The 15,186-nt window shown below is 37.7% G+C and overlaps 1 protein-coding gene and 1 pseudogene across 2 annotated transcripts in view; one reads left to right on the plus strand and one right to left on the minus strand.

Moving 5' to 3' along the window:
* The window catches only part of celsr3 (cadherin, EGF LAG seven-pass G-type receptor 3), a 153,726-nt gene that overhangs the window by 15,788 nt on the left and 122,752 nt on the right, over window positions 1–15,186 (plus strand). For both annotated transcript variants that reach the window (XM_038293860.1, XM_038293861.1), the window contains exon 2: window positions 13,109–13,452. In XM_038293860.1, the coding sequence (XP_038149788.1) occupies window positions 13,109–13,452 (344 nt within the window). The remainder of the gene's footprint in view (window positions 1–13,108; window positions 13,453–15,186) is intronic.
* On the minus strand, window positions 6,841–6,944 carry LOC119789094 (annotated as a pseudogene).

The raw sequence follows: 15,186 nt of genomic DNA on the forward strand, positions 1-15,186 counted from the left end.
TATAGGGAGCCAGAGACTATATTGTTTTTACCTTTAGGCTTTTTTAGTCTTGCTTCTTGATTTTTTCATTGCAATTTGTGAATGTTTGGCTGCATAGTAAACATTTTTAGTACTCATGTTGTGCTAAATAAAGCCTTACAGCTTAATAAAATCAACAGCAACTGAAACTACATCTAAATCAAAGGCACTATGTGTAATGTTACCCTGTTGAAAGTTTGGAGTGATGCAAATCAGTTTTAAATCGCGTCTCTTCAGAACCTCTGGCTGTATATTTATCGACAAGCATCACTAGAACGAGCATCACATTTCAAAGAAGCCATGGTGCAGATTTCGCAAGGAGCACAAAATGCATAAAATGTGTGTCAGCATCTCCCCCATGGCCTTCCATTCAAAGCAATAATGAAAATCAGTGAAGCGATGCTATTGCTGACAGGATTAGGCCCTGAGCACATGACAGGTCCTTTTAAAACTCTATCCTTTTCTACATTACAGTGTTTTAAATGCCATCAGGAGAATCAGTATTATACCTGCCACACCACTAGTAGGCGGAATTTTTATGAAACTAAAAAACGTGTGTATTTTTTGTTCTTTACAATCTTTATTTACAATACGGATTCAAAAAAGAAAACAACATAGAACGTATAACTCAAGTTTATGGCCTTAACAGCTGTAATAAAATTTTTTACATTTTCCATCTCTTACAGTTGCCTAGTTGAAGTCCAGATCTACATTATTTAACAATCTCTGACAAGAATAAGCCCACTAAAATACAGCCTGTCTAATTAAGGCAGTGATATACTGTACGAGATTTTGCCCATTCAGGGCCGGTTCTCCAGTCGTGCAAGAATATTCTGGGTTGGACTGAGTTTCAGCCTCATTGTGCGTCCTGTGTCGTGTAGTATACAGGGGGTAAAGAGGGGCGATTAGCCTCTTTTGACCACCTCACGATCAGGAATTCTAAGGTCAGGAGAAAAATCAAACAGCCCTTGTAAGGTGTTCCTGGGCAAATCCTGCTGTTGAAGCAGAGCTCGGAGCATCTACGAGCCAATTTATCTGAACTTTGTGCACTGCGAATGTGCAAAGGGAGTTCTTCTGCTTCTTCAAGGTTGACGAGTCCAACCAGAGCCATCTCTGAGCTGAGTCCGATATGTGGTCTCTGGACGTACAGTGTGAGCTGTTCGATCAAATCAGAGTCAGTGCAAGAACATACAGTGTAAGAACATACATCGTGATCAGTGAACTTTAAAACCCTTTGGTTTCGTTGCACAGTTTGAGCTGTAGCTGAGTATGATGATTGAAAATATCATACAGTGTACTGTATGTCCGCCTTTAGGCATTCTATGTGTAATTCTTTCCAACCTATTCTCATTATGAGTGTGTATGAAATCGTACGAAAAGTTATGCACCGTAATTTCGTACGTTTTGGACGTTTTTTTTCGTCGTATGTGCATGCACATCTGACGCACCATTCACAAATATAGAATATAAATTACAATTAGCCCTAACCCTGACCCTAACCCTAACCCTAAGATATAAAACAGCAAGCAACGTAGTTAGAGACATGAATAAGTGATGATTGCACTGTTTTTCCCAGTTTTACATCCGTCCGCGGATCAGCTTTTTTTTCTGTCTGCCAGCGCATGCGCACTGATATGGTTTTTTGAGGAAAAACGTCCAAAACGTACGAAATAGTGTGCATAACTTTTCGTACGATTTCATACGCACTGATAATGAGAATATGATGTTCTTTCAGGTAAAAATCGTCAATAGTGTCCCTTTCCAGCTGATTGTAGGACATTCCCGAAAAGTTTAAGCTGTAATTGAAAGTGAACCTGAATAGAAGTGCCACATTTTAGAGGTTGTCGTGCCAACAGAGGCAGGTGCAGGTATGAGGAGGACAATCTGTTTGCATCTACAAACAGCTGCTACTCAGTGCTATAAGGGATCAGTGGAGAGGTCACTGCAGATGTGTTTGGAACAATGAACATCAGGATTCATTTGAATGACTAAAAACCTGAGATTGTTCAGTGATGTTAGGTTTAACAATTTGGGTTTGTTCCTTTTTCTTGTATGATATAATAATGGTTCTTACCATTACTGTATTTAGTGTGTAGGCTGCTGCATTATGTTTCTTTTTTAATTCTCCTTATCATAAGTGTGCACATAATTAGACTATAGATCTCTGAGGGAGAAAAGAAACAGAGCACATAAATCTGCTGTCAGGCCAGTGCCTGGGTGGACTTGTAATGATGCATAATGCACTTTAATTGTTGCTATTGTACAGGCTTTATGTATGGTCTGTCTCTCTCTCTGCAGCCACGCCTTCACTAAAGTGTTGTTTTTTTTTTGTTACCTTTGACAGCTCACACTTTCACACTCTTTAGAAGGGAAATGATTTTTCCCCTATGAGGCAACAACGCTTTAAGACGGCGTCTCTGAGCTCCATTAACAACCGTGTTCAGAAGTGGCTGCATTTGTTCAGCGGGAGCAAAGCCCGTCTACTTCACAGACCCGAGGGCAGCTGGGACGCCACTGGATTTGTTACACAGAGTTTTGAAAATTCAGCCCTTTTGTTGGAACTTCTTGGGGAAAGTGAACAACAGGGAAGTTGCAGGGGGAAGACCGAACAAAGCAAACGTGACAACGCAGTGTGAAATGGGATTTAAAACCATGTGATCACGAGTGCAAAGGCTGTAAAGTAACGGTTTGAGGGCACTCAAACAGTCTAGTATGTTTGAAGGCAAAGCAGGGTAGCTTTTGTTAGCTGTAAATCCGATTGTACTTTTTATTTTTTATTTTCAGTTTTTTTTGCATGCAAGCTGCACTATCTTCTTGCTTGGTTTATTTTCTTTTAATCCCTCCTTATTATCTTTCTAGGAGCACAAACCACAACAGTCAGGCCCTTTACAGCAGCAGCAGCAGCCTATTGTTAATGTCATGAGTAAAGCATTAAAGATGCATGGAGAGATTTTGCCCCTCCTTGGCAGTGTTTGCCTTTAGAGGCTGAGCCACCATGAATGATACGAAAAAAACTGATTGATAACTTTGTATGTACTACAGCTGCTTTACATCATTTTAAAACAGAAATTAAATGTATGACATGACCTTCTGTCACTTGAGTCTGAAAATACAGGGGAAATGTAAAACCATGACCAAATGCATCCATCACCAGTATTGTCTGTCATGATGGGTTCTCTAATGGAGACCCAGTTATGCAGAACACCACTGACGGACACAAGGATGAAAAGTTTTAACAGTTTATTTTGCACAACACACAGAATGTACTGATTCCTGGTTCGGGCCTGGATTCTGGTTTCACCGGAGTCTGCGTGAGAGACAGCTCAGTTATAGACTGCTGACTGGGTTTGATTTCCAAAGGTGCACTGATTGTACCTTGAGGGTTCTTGAGGTTCTCCTTGGGAGAGTCACTGTTGGTTCTGGAGAAGAGTTTATCAGCAGAGTCCGTTTGCTGCTTCAGCGTCTCACGTCTAGCTTGAACAGACCTTGGCTTAGGTTTCCCAGCTCTAGTCCAGAGCTGCTTGGAGGTTCTCTGAGAATCTTCAGGGTTTGGCTCTGAGGGTCGGCTCGGCAGGTTAGCTCTTCCTGAGCTTTCACAGAGGAGGCAAGGGTTTCCTGGAAACACAGAGACAGTGGTTAGAATCCAACCTGGATTCGAAGTCATGGAGATTCAACAAAGATCTAGGCTTTAGCGCTGACCAACTGGAACAACACTGCGGCGTTGAGGCAAGGTCTGAAGACAGCTTATATAGTGGATCCTCTGATGATCTAGATGAGCTGCAGCTGTGCAGGAGGCTCCCTCAGAGGATCCACGGCGGACTCTGCTGGAGAAAGATGGGATTTTCTCCAGCTCCCAACATTGTCATTTACATTTAAAGCAGGAGTTTTCCTTTTTGAAAATGTAAGTCCAGTTTCCTAGGACTAAACAGGAGCAGGTGGTTTACAGTTGATATCCTTTTTTGAGGAAACCTTGGATAAAACTCAATATATTTGTCAGCCTTTTTTGGGTAAGTCTTCCAGGTTCACACATCTAGAGATCTTACCACAAATTCTGACGTGGATTCTGGACTTTGACTAGGCAATTGTAACACATGGATTTACTTGGATCTAATTTTTCTCTGCCTCGATGTTTATGGCAATTTTCCTGCTAGAGGATGAACCGAAGCCCCACCTTTATTCTTCTCTATTCCCCTTTTTAAACGAACCCCCGTATTTAGTTCCATCTAGTTTCTAATCAACTCTGATCTTTTTCTGCTGCTATGCTGCCACTGCAATGCCTCAACAATAGGATGGAGTTGATCTGCAGGGTTAGTTTGTAACCACACAGCAAATATTTGCATTTTGGTCTCATCTGATGAAAGAACCTTCATCATCTACCTTTGCTATATATGTTGGCATATGGCACAACAATATATCATTTTTATGACTTATTGCAACTTGAGTTGTGTATCTCAAGAGCTTCTGCGGAGTTGGTCGGCTCCATCTTGCCACAGTTTTGGTGATTTATACCGGAGGTCTCCAACTCTACTTCTCACGACCTAATTTTCTGCAGATTTTCGATGCAGCACTGCTCTAACACATTAAATTCAAATGAATGAATTCCCTATTCAACATGAAACATTAGGTTTAGAAAAGGCCTTGCATTGTGCCATCCTGTTAGAAACTGCTAAGTTTCTGCAGGGTCATATTACACCCTTGTGACCCTCAACAAATACACTGCTTACTTAAAAAGAAAGATATAAGTTGAACACACAATTTTCACTTCACAGGTGTAACATAAAATGTTAAAAAGTTTTCATTCTTACAAGGTCATGTAATTCAAAGGACTTAGAAATGTTTATTTAAAATTGTAAAGCCGTTTGAAACCATAGGTTCCCACTTCTTCCCATACTCTACTTAATAACATGTCCCTTTGGCCTATGTTGACCAATTTTAAATATTCCAGAGGCTATATCCTGCAGCTTTGCCTTTCTGCTGAACGCTTCTTAATATACTATTTCCGTTCACATTTCCTGGCAGCAGGTTGGGGAAGCTCTGACATTCAAGAAGCTTTGAGTGTGTTATTAGTCAGGCTACCTGGCACAGGGAGATAGCACTGAACTCCCTCAACCCTTTGAAATACTGGGGCTACTTTCCCCACAAAGCGTCTTATAGAGCTGAAGCGCTGATCGGAGGTCAGACCGACTTTCATGGCTTGCACATCGGCTGAACCTCCACGTTGATTCTATATCAGTGTGGTTATTCTTGTAATTTTTTCTCAGGATGCCATCCCCTAGCTCCCTTCCCTCTTTGAAGTGTGGACGCATGTGGGGTTGGAAATGCCAGAATGAAGCCCAAAGGAGCAGTAAAAGCTTCCAAGAGTGTCTCTAAGTTGTTATTGGGAAAAAGCTTTGTTTTCCCTTTGGTCCAAACATTTCAAAATAACCTTCCATTTGTTCAGTTTTCGGTTTGGAGGATATTAATGTTTTATTGTCTTTATGCACGCTAAAATGAAAGGACTAAGAGATAGTTGGATGCTATGACTTTATGGCATAAAGAGTAGATAACGTTTACTCCCTCTCAGAGAAAACAATAGCATATCTCACATTGTCCTTATATTTCTGCGAGACAGATTAGATAGACTGTTGGGGAATTGTAAAGGAAGAGGTGGCAATATAAAGAGACATGTTAGAGCCTGATAAAAAGGCACATTTACTTTTACGCCTTTTCTTTGGTGAGTTCAGTTAAGGCCCTTTTAGATTAAAGTCGATGCCAACTCTGAAAGGTTAAAATGATGTTTCCAGCTGCAAATTACTTCCCAGAGCTTTCATGAAATAAAAGGAGAATCAAATTTGTATATTTTTTGGCCATCATTTTGTGCACACTTAAGAAATATGACATTAATTACAGTGCATAGACATTAGGTTAATATACAGAAATTTATGTGGTTTTTCATTTTGTTAGTTTTTTTCTCATAAGAAAATAGAAAAGGAGGTTGTGATGTAAGCAAGCCTTATGAAAAACTTGAGCTTTTTCTGCCTTTGTCAATTAAATATAAAAACTAAGAGACAATTGTATTTCTCATTCTTCAAAATAATAGTTTCACAAATAAGTTCCTTGTATTTCCGGGGTCTGCAATTTTTTCTTTGCAGAGAGCTGTGTAACCCCTGACTCGGCACGTTATTGACGATAAATGAAAAGTAATAGACCTGCTGCTAGGTTCGGCGGGATTACATAAGGAAACAAAGTGAGTGCAGAATGATACAGCTGGAGGCAGGAAATGAGCAAAAAGAGTTGTTATTTTACTGAGCAAAATGAAAATAAAATAAGTTTCAAAAACAATAGCAACAATAATAACAATCCGGCATGTCAAAAATCAAATACCCCACTTCCCATTGAGCTTAATATTTAAGTTCGTCCTTTACTTTGTTCAGTGGTTTGGGTTGTTAACATCAGGAAGTTCACATCATTTGTTTGTTTTTTATTGCTTAGGGTCAAAGGAAAAAGTGATTTTTTTTTATAACTGATATGGACATTGCGTATTCAACAATAGTATTGCAGTTAGACTTTTTTACTATGTTGTTGTAATTCATAACATTTATGTCGTAGCATTAGGACAGTCCATTATTTTCCCCCTGTCATTACACTGTCACAAGTACTTAACAATGAAATTTACTCTGCATTGAACCCATCCTCTTGGAGAGCAGTGGACTGCCATTGTGCTGCGCCCGAGAAGCAGTGAGGGGTTAAGGGTCTTTTGCTCAGGGACCCAGAGTGGCAGTCTGTGGGAGTGTCCCTCGAACTCAGAACCTCTGGATTCCAAGCGCAATTCCCTAACCACTAGGCCGCCACTCCCTTAAATTTAGGATAACTCTTGTTGTTCCCCTGCACGAAAATCTTTAGTAGAAGGTGAAAGATTTATGCGATCTGAAGAGAAACAAGAGTGTATCAGTCCCCTCTGGCCAGAGCTCTTTATCACAATCTTCTAACTGAAAACAGTTCTATAAATATGGACAAAGCTGTAAGATCTCTACTTCAACATTTTTAATTCCTTCATTAGACTGGTGCTGCTGACTTTACTTTGTGTTGTACCACTTGGACACACCATGACTATAATGCTGCTCTATTGTAGCCTGAATTTATTTGCATAATGCTTGTTTTAAGATAAAAAGTTTGCTGTAACAATGTTATCCTTTAGAGACCTTACCCCACGTAACCTTAACCTTAATCCAGCAGCGAACACTAATGCATTATGCACTGTCCAGTTGAAGCCCTGTCCCACAGGAAAAGACTACAAAAGGGCATGAGCAGCCATGCCGTGTACATTTAATGTTAATGAGGTGAGCATTTAATTAACATTTAACTATGAACCTAGAAACAACTAAATTTTGCAATGCCTTGTCAAAGCCCCAAGCAAACCAAATGTATAAATATACCAAACTCATGTCAGTGTTTATTCATGTTAAGACTAGTTACTGTATGGTTTATATATAGATTACATTTTAAAACTATGTGTTTAAGCAAATATGATGAAAAGATGTTAGAAACAGATGATGAAAGCCAAACTAAATGGTGAAAATATTTTTATGATAAATAAGCTGGTAAATATTAAAAGGGGTGAAAGGTCAAGGATGCACAAAGAACTTATAAAAAAAAAAAACAGGAAGGGTCTTGAAGTTAAATTCAAACCTTCTGAGGATATTTAGTTAACAAGAATATGTAGGTTTCAAACAAAATATTTACTACAGCCCTGTTGCATTTTGTTTACAACTAACTTAAATTTCATTTTTGATCAGGAGCTGAATAATCCAGTGTTAACTTTGGTACTTTCATTTAGGGATAGAAAATAAAAGCAACCTTTGATTAAACAGCTGGCCTAAAACTTTAAGGGGCTTTAGAAACAGGGTGTGAAGCTTGGGCACCGTTTCACATTCTGAGCATAACCTTGTAGTGCTTCATTTGAGCATGGATTATCACAAGCTCTTTTACTGCCTCTGTTGTTTTGCTTCTCATTATCAAACCTCCAAATGGGTTTGTGTGAAGTGTGAAAATAGGTTCTCAAATGAGTTTCATTGCCACTGAAAAGAAAGCTGTAAAGGTTTACAGCTGAAACGACTTAAAAGCAGGCAGGGACATTAAACAAAGGACAAAAATTGAATTCTAGAATCCAAACATACATGTAAACACAAAAAGATTTCCTGATAGAGCCACTAAACCCCTTCAATTATTCTGATTGCAACAATCTCACAAATCAAGCATCCTATCTCACCTTTATGGTTTTCCAGTCTCAAGGTAACAAATGATGTTACTCTCCAACCAGGCATACTGCTAATAGCTATAAGGATCATTTGCCTAAAATTGATTTAACCAATTAGGGTATGGCAAACCTTATTACAGGCATCCCCAAAATCTATCCTCAAGGATCGCTGTCCTGCAGGTTTTAGAGGTTTCTCTGCTTTAACACAGCTGAATGATTGCAGTTGAGCAAAAAAGCCTGTTAATCAGCTTTCAATTAAAATCAGCTGTGCTGGATTAAGGAAACCTCTAAAACTTGCAGGACAGCGACCCTCGAGGACCAACTTTGGTGATGCCTGCCTTATTAGATTGCACAAGAAAAGATCTTTACTGTTGGACAGAGTGGACACATTCATATTTTTCCTCAACATGAAATTACACAGAAATGCTTTAAAAAGCTCTATAATGGGTCCTATTACCACCATGAATGTGAAGGGCCACCAGGCTGAAATGTTCTTCTTTAGAGCTTTTTGAACTAGGAACTCTCAAAGAACCTTTTTGTTGTCGTTGTTGTTTTTAAAAATATTGTTCCTCAGTGTCTAAGCAAATCTAAATATACAATATCTCTTGAAACAAAGTTAGGACAAATAGGGAAAATGTCAGGAAAATATACATAAAAACAGTAACACACATATTTAAAGTTGACCTACAGTATATCAATAATTGTAGTTTTTTTTTTTCGAGATCTAGTCTTCAATATAAAAATGTCGCTTTTTCTAACGAATACCTAATGTGCATGTTGATAACAAAAATAAATGCAGAAGAAAATGTCAATTTATTTAAATGTCTGCAGTAAAGTATTTTTTGCATAATCATACAATGGTGCAGGTATTCATTAAACTATGGCACTGATTACTATTTGGGAAGCAAAACTTAAATCACATGAAGAAAAAAAGGAAATCCAAGGACTAAGTTTGTATGTTTAAGGCAAATATCTCTTTTGCATATATTGGTTTTCAGTCACAGGATATTGATATGTGCTCCATGGCTAACGTATTTAGTTAAGCAGAACAAATTAATTTAAGTTTTCTAATTACTTCCATGGCTTTACGTCTATGAAGTTTGGTGTGTAGAATCTTGACATGTCTGGGTGGGATTCCAACCCATGAATCCAAGGACCTACATGCTGCAAGGCAACAGCCCTACCAGTTACACCACTGTGAAGCCCTAGAAATGAACCAAGAAAGCTAAAGCTAATGCTTTTCAATTGAATTGAATTCAGATTTTTATTTGTTGAGCTGAGTCAAATTTTGCTGCTTGCACACTTTTCCCCAGCGAACCTCTGAAAGAAGATTCCTGTGAGACTCTGACTCAGATGAATATTTCCTGTGTCAGGCACTTGAATTGCCTTTTTGTTTGTCTGAAAAAAGCACATGGACTACAGAAGGCTATCACTGCATAAAACAGCCTGACAAAATGAACACATCAAAGCCAAGGAAGACTTATAAAATAATTGTTTTTTTGCTATATTATCAAAACAGCTAAATAATGTCTTTCTGATGCATATACTGAAGCAAAGATATAGAAAAACCCACTAAATATAGTAGTACATTTCAAGAACTTATTTCAGAGTAATCCAGTGTAATACTGCTCTTTTTTAGTTACAAACTGATATTTAAACTAGGTATCAGCTAGTAAACGTTAACCTGCGTCAAATAAGTGTCAAAATCTGAATTCAGGAAATTTGTTCTTTGCTTTCCTGCTGCTAGCATGTTCTCGTGCTAAATGAAAATTAGTCCGTTATTTTTTCATTTCCAACTTTGACCTCCCCCCTCTGGCAGTTAGGAAAAATCCACAGAAAAGAAGCACCTTCTTATAAGCCGCATGGTTCAAAGTGTGGGGGAAAAAAGTAGCGGCTTATTAGCTGGAAAATACTGTAGCTACCTAATATTTTCTTTTATTTTGTTGCAAGCAAATAAGAAGCCTTTATTCTTTAGCCAAGTGGCTTGCAGCGTGTGGCCTCCGATGGAAAAGTGCTGAATTTTTACATCATCCATTCACTTTAAAAAACGTTGACATTTTATCTGGCTACTCGTTAAATAGACCTTAAAGTTTGAGAAGGAGAGGATGCAGCATTTGCGTCCAAATGTCTTCAGGCTGAGCTGTGCATTAACATTGCATTTATATAATGTAATTGTGTGCTGTTCCAGCAGATAATCCCAGCTTTTGTCACAGATCCGAAGATCGTTTTAATGACAAAGGAGGATCAAAATCAATTACTGGATTTTGTTTGCATTGGGATTGTCCATTATGATAGTTCATTTGGACTATTTAACATGAGAAGAAGAAACATACAGTATACATGTGGGTGTATATGTACATTTATTTATCAGTCCTGTTCTTTCTCTTGCTATAAAAAGCACCATGAAGGCCATTTGGATTTGAACATGTGTGGATGTGGATGCGTGTGGGTGTGTGTGTGTGTGTGTGTGTTGGAGGTCAGCAGGGAGTGAGGCTCCTCGTAATCCGGTAATCAAACCAGCTGCCACTGAACCCAACCCCCCACTTTTATACCCCTGTTATTTTTCTCATACTTCCTCTATTTCTTCCTCTAGTATCAGTGTTTCTGACTGTGTGTTTTCATATATTATCACATTATATTAATCATTTTGACAGTCTTCCTTATCTTGATTTTTTTTCTCCATGTTTTCACATTTTCAGTCAGCCGTTGGAGGCAAAGGTTTAATTAAAAAGCTTTTTTTTATTATAATTTTTTCATAGATATTTTTGATATGCCTGTCTTTTATTCTCTGTTAAACACCCCCCATTTATTGGCTTCTTCACCACTCACCCTTTTCCTGGTTTTTAATAAACCTCCTATGCTGTCCTTCATCCACTGTTGCCTCCCTGTCCTCCTGATCCTCTGTGTCCCTGTCTCCATCTACCCCTCACCCTCCATCTATTTCTGTCATGTTCCTCTCTTTCCCTCATCAATGTATTATGTTTTCTTGCTTCAGGACCTCTTCTATATTACTTCCCTACTCCTTCATTTCACATTTACTGTCTTTTATTTGTTTGACTTAAAGATGAAGTCACCACCACACTTAGAAATTGCTTCCTCCAGCCAGTACAATCCCTTTGTCACACCAGATTGCTTTACATCGGACAATGCAGTCTATTGTGTATTCTGTGTTGATGATGAAACACAAGTTGTGTCTGTGGATGAAAGGGCTGTTGGTCAAGTGTGAACTGCTGTCAACCAAAGGTACATAAGTGGAAATGGGAGAGAAGAAACAAAATGCCATGCATCTATCAGGAATGGAGAATTTAAAGCTGAATCAAAGCTTACAGATGGAATATGAAGAAAGACATTTTAACTGGTGAAGAAGAATACCAAAACTTACAGGATGGCTAAGGGAGATCTGGGCAGTGAATTTGGGCCAAAAAAAAACAGCATTAACAGGAGAAGGAACAAGTCAGGACCAGTGAAAAGGGGAGATCTTGAATACAAGCGAAAGTCTAGTGAAGGAATAGCGAAAAACGTGTGAGCATAATCAGATTAAGAATGAGCAACAGATGAGCTCTGTGAAGGTGGAGAGGGCTAAAAGGAAGAGAGAAGCAGGAAAGGAACAGGAAGGAATTCCCACTGAAGACAAAAAAAGACAAAAATATACTTAAACACATAAATAAACCAGGAGAATAAGCATAAAACACAGAAATAAGCAGAGAACCTGACAATAAGGGAGACTGGGAAAATAATTAAAAAAATAATAAAACTAAGAACATCTAAAATACCAAGGAAGCAAACAAGCAAGGACAATCAACAAGCAAGGAAATGTTCAAAAATGCAAAGAGAAGAAATCAAAACCCAAATACCTCTGGATATTGACAGAATCTTGCAAAATGCTTTAGAAAATCTTTCAAACCCTTAATGCAGTGGAGCAGTCTGTGTGATCAGAATCAGAATTACTTTATTAGACCCTTGTGGGAAATTCTTTTCTTGCAGTGCAAACGATTACAGAAGAGAGAAAAATAAGATTTTAAGTACAAATAAGATATAAGAATAAAATAAGATGAGGATAAGAAAATACTTGGCTATGTACGGCATTATCGCCATATTATCTCTTGGATTTAGGTGTAACCATCTAAAGTAAACAGAGGGTTAACTCAGTGATCAAGCTTTCAGGAATTGTGTCAAATTATGGGAATGAGTTCTTCAGAAAAAAATATTTATTTTTTTCTCTACTGTGCTTTCTTGGATAAGAAAACTGTTAATTAATATAAAATGTTCCTTTTTCTAAACAAGTTTTTAAACGACTTTTGTCATGAAGTATGATTAGACTAAAAATAAAAATATACATATAAGAATTAAAGTATTCTTATTTTATTCTCTAATGAGTTATACCTCTTTCTATGTAACTTTACCAAGTTATGGTAAGCATTTACTTATAGTTCACCTTTTAAAGGTATAGTCTTGGCCCCAAGAACTAACGGTCATGGTGTGCAATTGTCATCTGTAGCCTTCTACAATTATTGTTGATTAATACTGAAAATATTGCATAAACAGCATAGCATGGGCAACAAATATGCAGTTTATGTCCTTTATTGTATTTTAGTTGGCTTGAACCTGAGATATACATATTATTTAAACAGTTTTAGTTTTTTTTATTGACTGTCATTAGATCAATTTGTTGTGTTTTATTTTTGATATTTTAAAAAGATAAATAGATTGCCAGGAATTTTCCTCCACAGATGGCCTTTCTCGTTCTTATCTACCGTATTTTCCATTTTACCAGCCATGTGTATTACCCAGAAACAAAAACACATTTAGATTAACCTTAGTTTTCCCCCTCTCATCTGTGTCTTAACCTTTCAGATGGCGTCCACAGCATCTCAGCCCAGTGTGTTCTACGTGTCCTCATCATCACAGAGGACATGCTGGGCAGTAGTGTCACCGTCCGTCTTCAGAATATGTCTCAGGAGCACTTCCTCTCACCGCTGTTGGGCAACTTCCTGGAGGGCGTGTCTGCGGTGCTCTCGGTGCCAGTGGAGGACGTTTTCATCTTCAACATCCAGCCAGACTTGGACACAGCACCGGGACGCATCCTGAATGTCAGCTTCTCTGCCGCATTGCCAGGCGGCCATTTCTTCCCCTCGGAGGCTCTGGAGGAGCAGCTGTATTTGAATCGGCCCAGGCTGACATCACTGACGCAGATGGAGGTTTGTTTACATGAAACAACACAGATATGCTCATTCATAGCCAACAGACAAGTCACTGCTGTATTTAGTTCTGTGTCCATATTATTCAACTCAAAATCCCATTGTTCAGCCATGTGTTGATCTGATTGAAAACCATATTTATGTGTTCATTTTAAGGGATGTTTAGTTCCTTTCTTGCTCATGATTGAACCCAAGTAATATCTCTGCTATAATACAACAACATAGAAACTGATCATAAGATTTTAAAAGGGATACATTTTGATGAAAATATATTCCAACTGAATAACAGATATTTTTAAATCTGTGTTGTATGTAGTAGTTATTTCTAGACATCCAAATAGACATTATGTCTTTAGGTCCTTGTGAAATGTCATTGACTTTCTGCAATTAAAATAACTGCATCATATTGAGCAGAAACTCTAGTCAAAGTCAAATAATTGTATGAAATATTATGAATGAATATGAACTGATAAATTACTTTAATTCAATTTAGTAAAGAAATTACACACTTAACACATGCAAACATTGGGTATAATTGATCAAAGATATAATTATATGTACAATTTATTTCTTGTTTATAACATAATTTAAAGAAGTGAAACTTATTGAAGTACTCCCTTTTTCCCTTCTTTAAGTCCTTTAAAACAACTCCCCTATTCCCAATCAACTTATGAATCCATGCTCCAAAAATTCATTAAGTTAGCTAATAAATAAAGTTATGATCTAACTATTATATAAACGTATATTCCTTTACATGTGCCTACTTACCGGTACATTTTCATTCATACAATTATTACCCATAGCCCACACCACCACAACCATTGCAAAAATATTATACACCCATCTGTAGTCCATTAAGAGTCCCCTTTGATGTTCACCTCCCCCCCCCATCTCATATATTTTCAAGAAAACAAGCTTGAGCTTTTACCTAAGCTGTATCATGGACACATCTTTAATTAAAGATAACATTTTTGTTCTATGCTTTCACCACAATTATTGAAACCCAGTCTTTTCAAATTTGTTTGAGCACATAAGATTTAACTTTTTTTTTATCAGACATTAAAGTAGGAAAAACTTAAACAAACAAAGAAAAAGCCACAAAGAATTTGAAGAATACAACGGTGTTCTAATAATTGTTTCCTTAACTCTATTTAATCATTAGAATGTGCAAAATACTAAAAGAGGATATAAAAATATTATACCTATCACCCAAAATGCAATTTATTTGTCAAAACTGTTTATATTTAGCTGTATTGCCACATCAAGATATGTGGACCAGCTTAGCTTAGCTTAGCAGTAGAGACATATTGTATATGGAACAATAATATTTTTGAGCTGATTCATGAGCTGATGGCTACCTTGGATTTTCAATATGCCATATGGATATGCTACATGTTCAGTGAAATGTTCGCAGCACTGCATTATCTTACAACTTGATCGTTCTAATGCAAAATTACAGCTAATAATCCAGTGAATAAATGTGGTGGCAATAGAAATAATAGTTTACATAACAAACTGATGCGCTGGTAAATATGGAGATACTCTTTTTCCACAGAGTGATTAACATGGTTATCTGTTTATTAACCAGCAGTAAAATTACTTATTGTGAAACATTATGGAATAAATAACACCTCTGTCTGTACGTTGCTAAGGACCACTGTCGCTAAGGACCACTGTCACACATCTGTGGTGCTGAAAAAGGGACAATCTGCAGCTGCCATTGTTACCTGTCCT

This window comes from Cyprinodon tularosa, unplaced genomic scaffold, assembly GCF_016077235.1.
Source record: "Cyprinodon tularosa strain WSP-4 unplaced genomic scaffold, ASM1607723v1 ctg330, whole genome shotgun sequence".
NCBI lineage: Eukaryota > Metazoa > Chordata > Actinopteri > Cyprinodontiformes > Cyprinodontidae > Cyprinodon > Cyprinodon tularosa.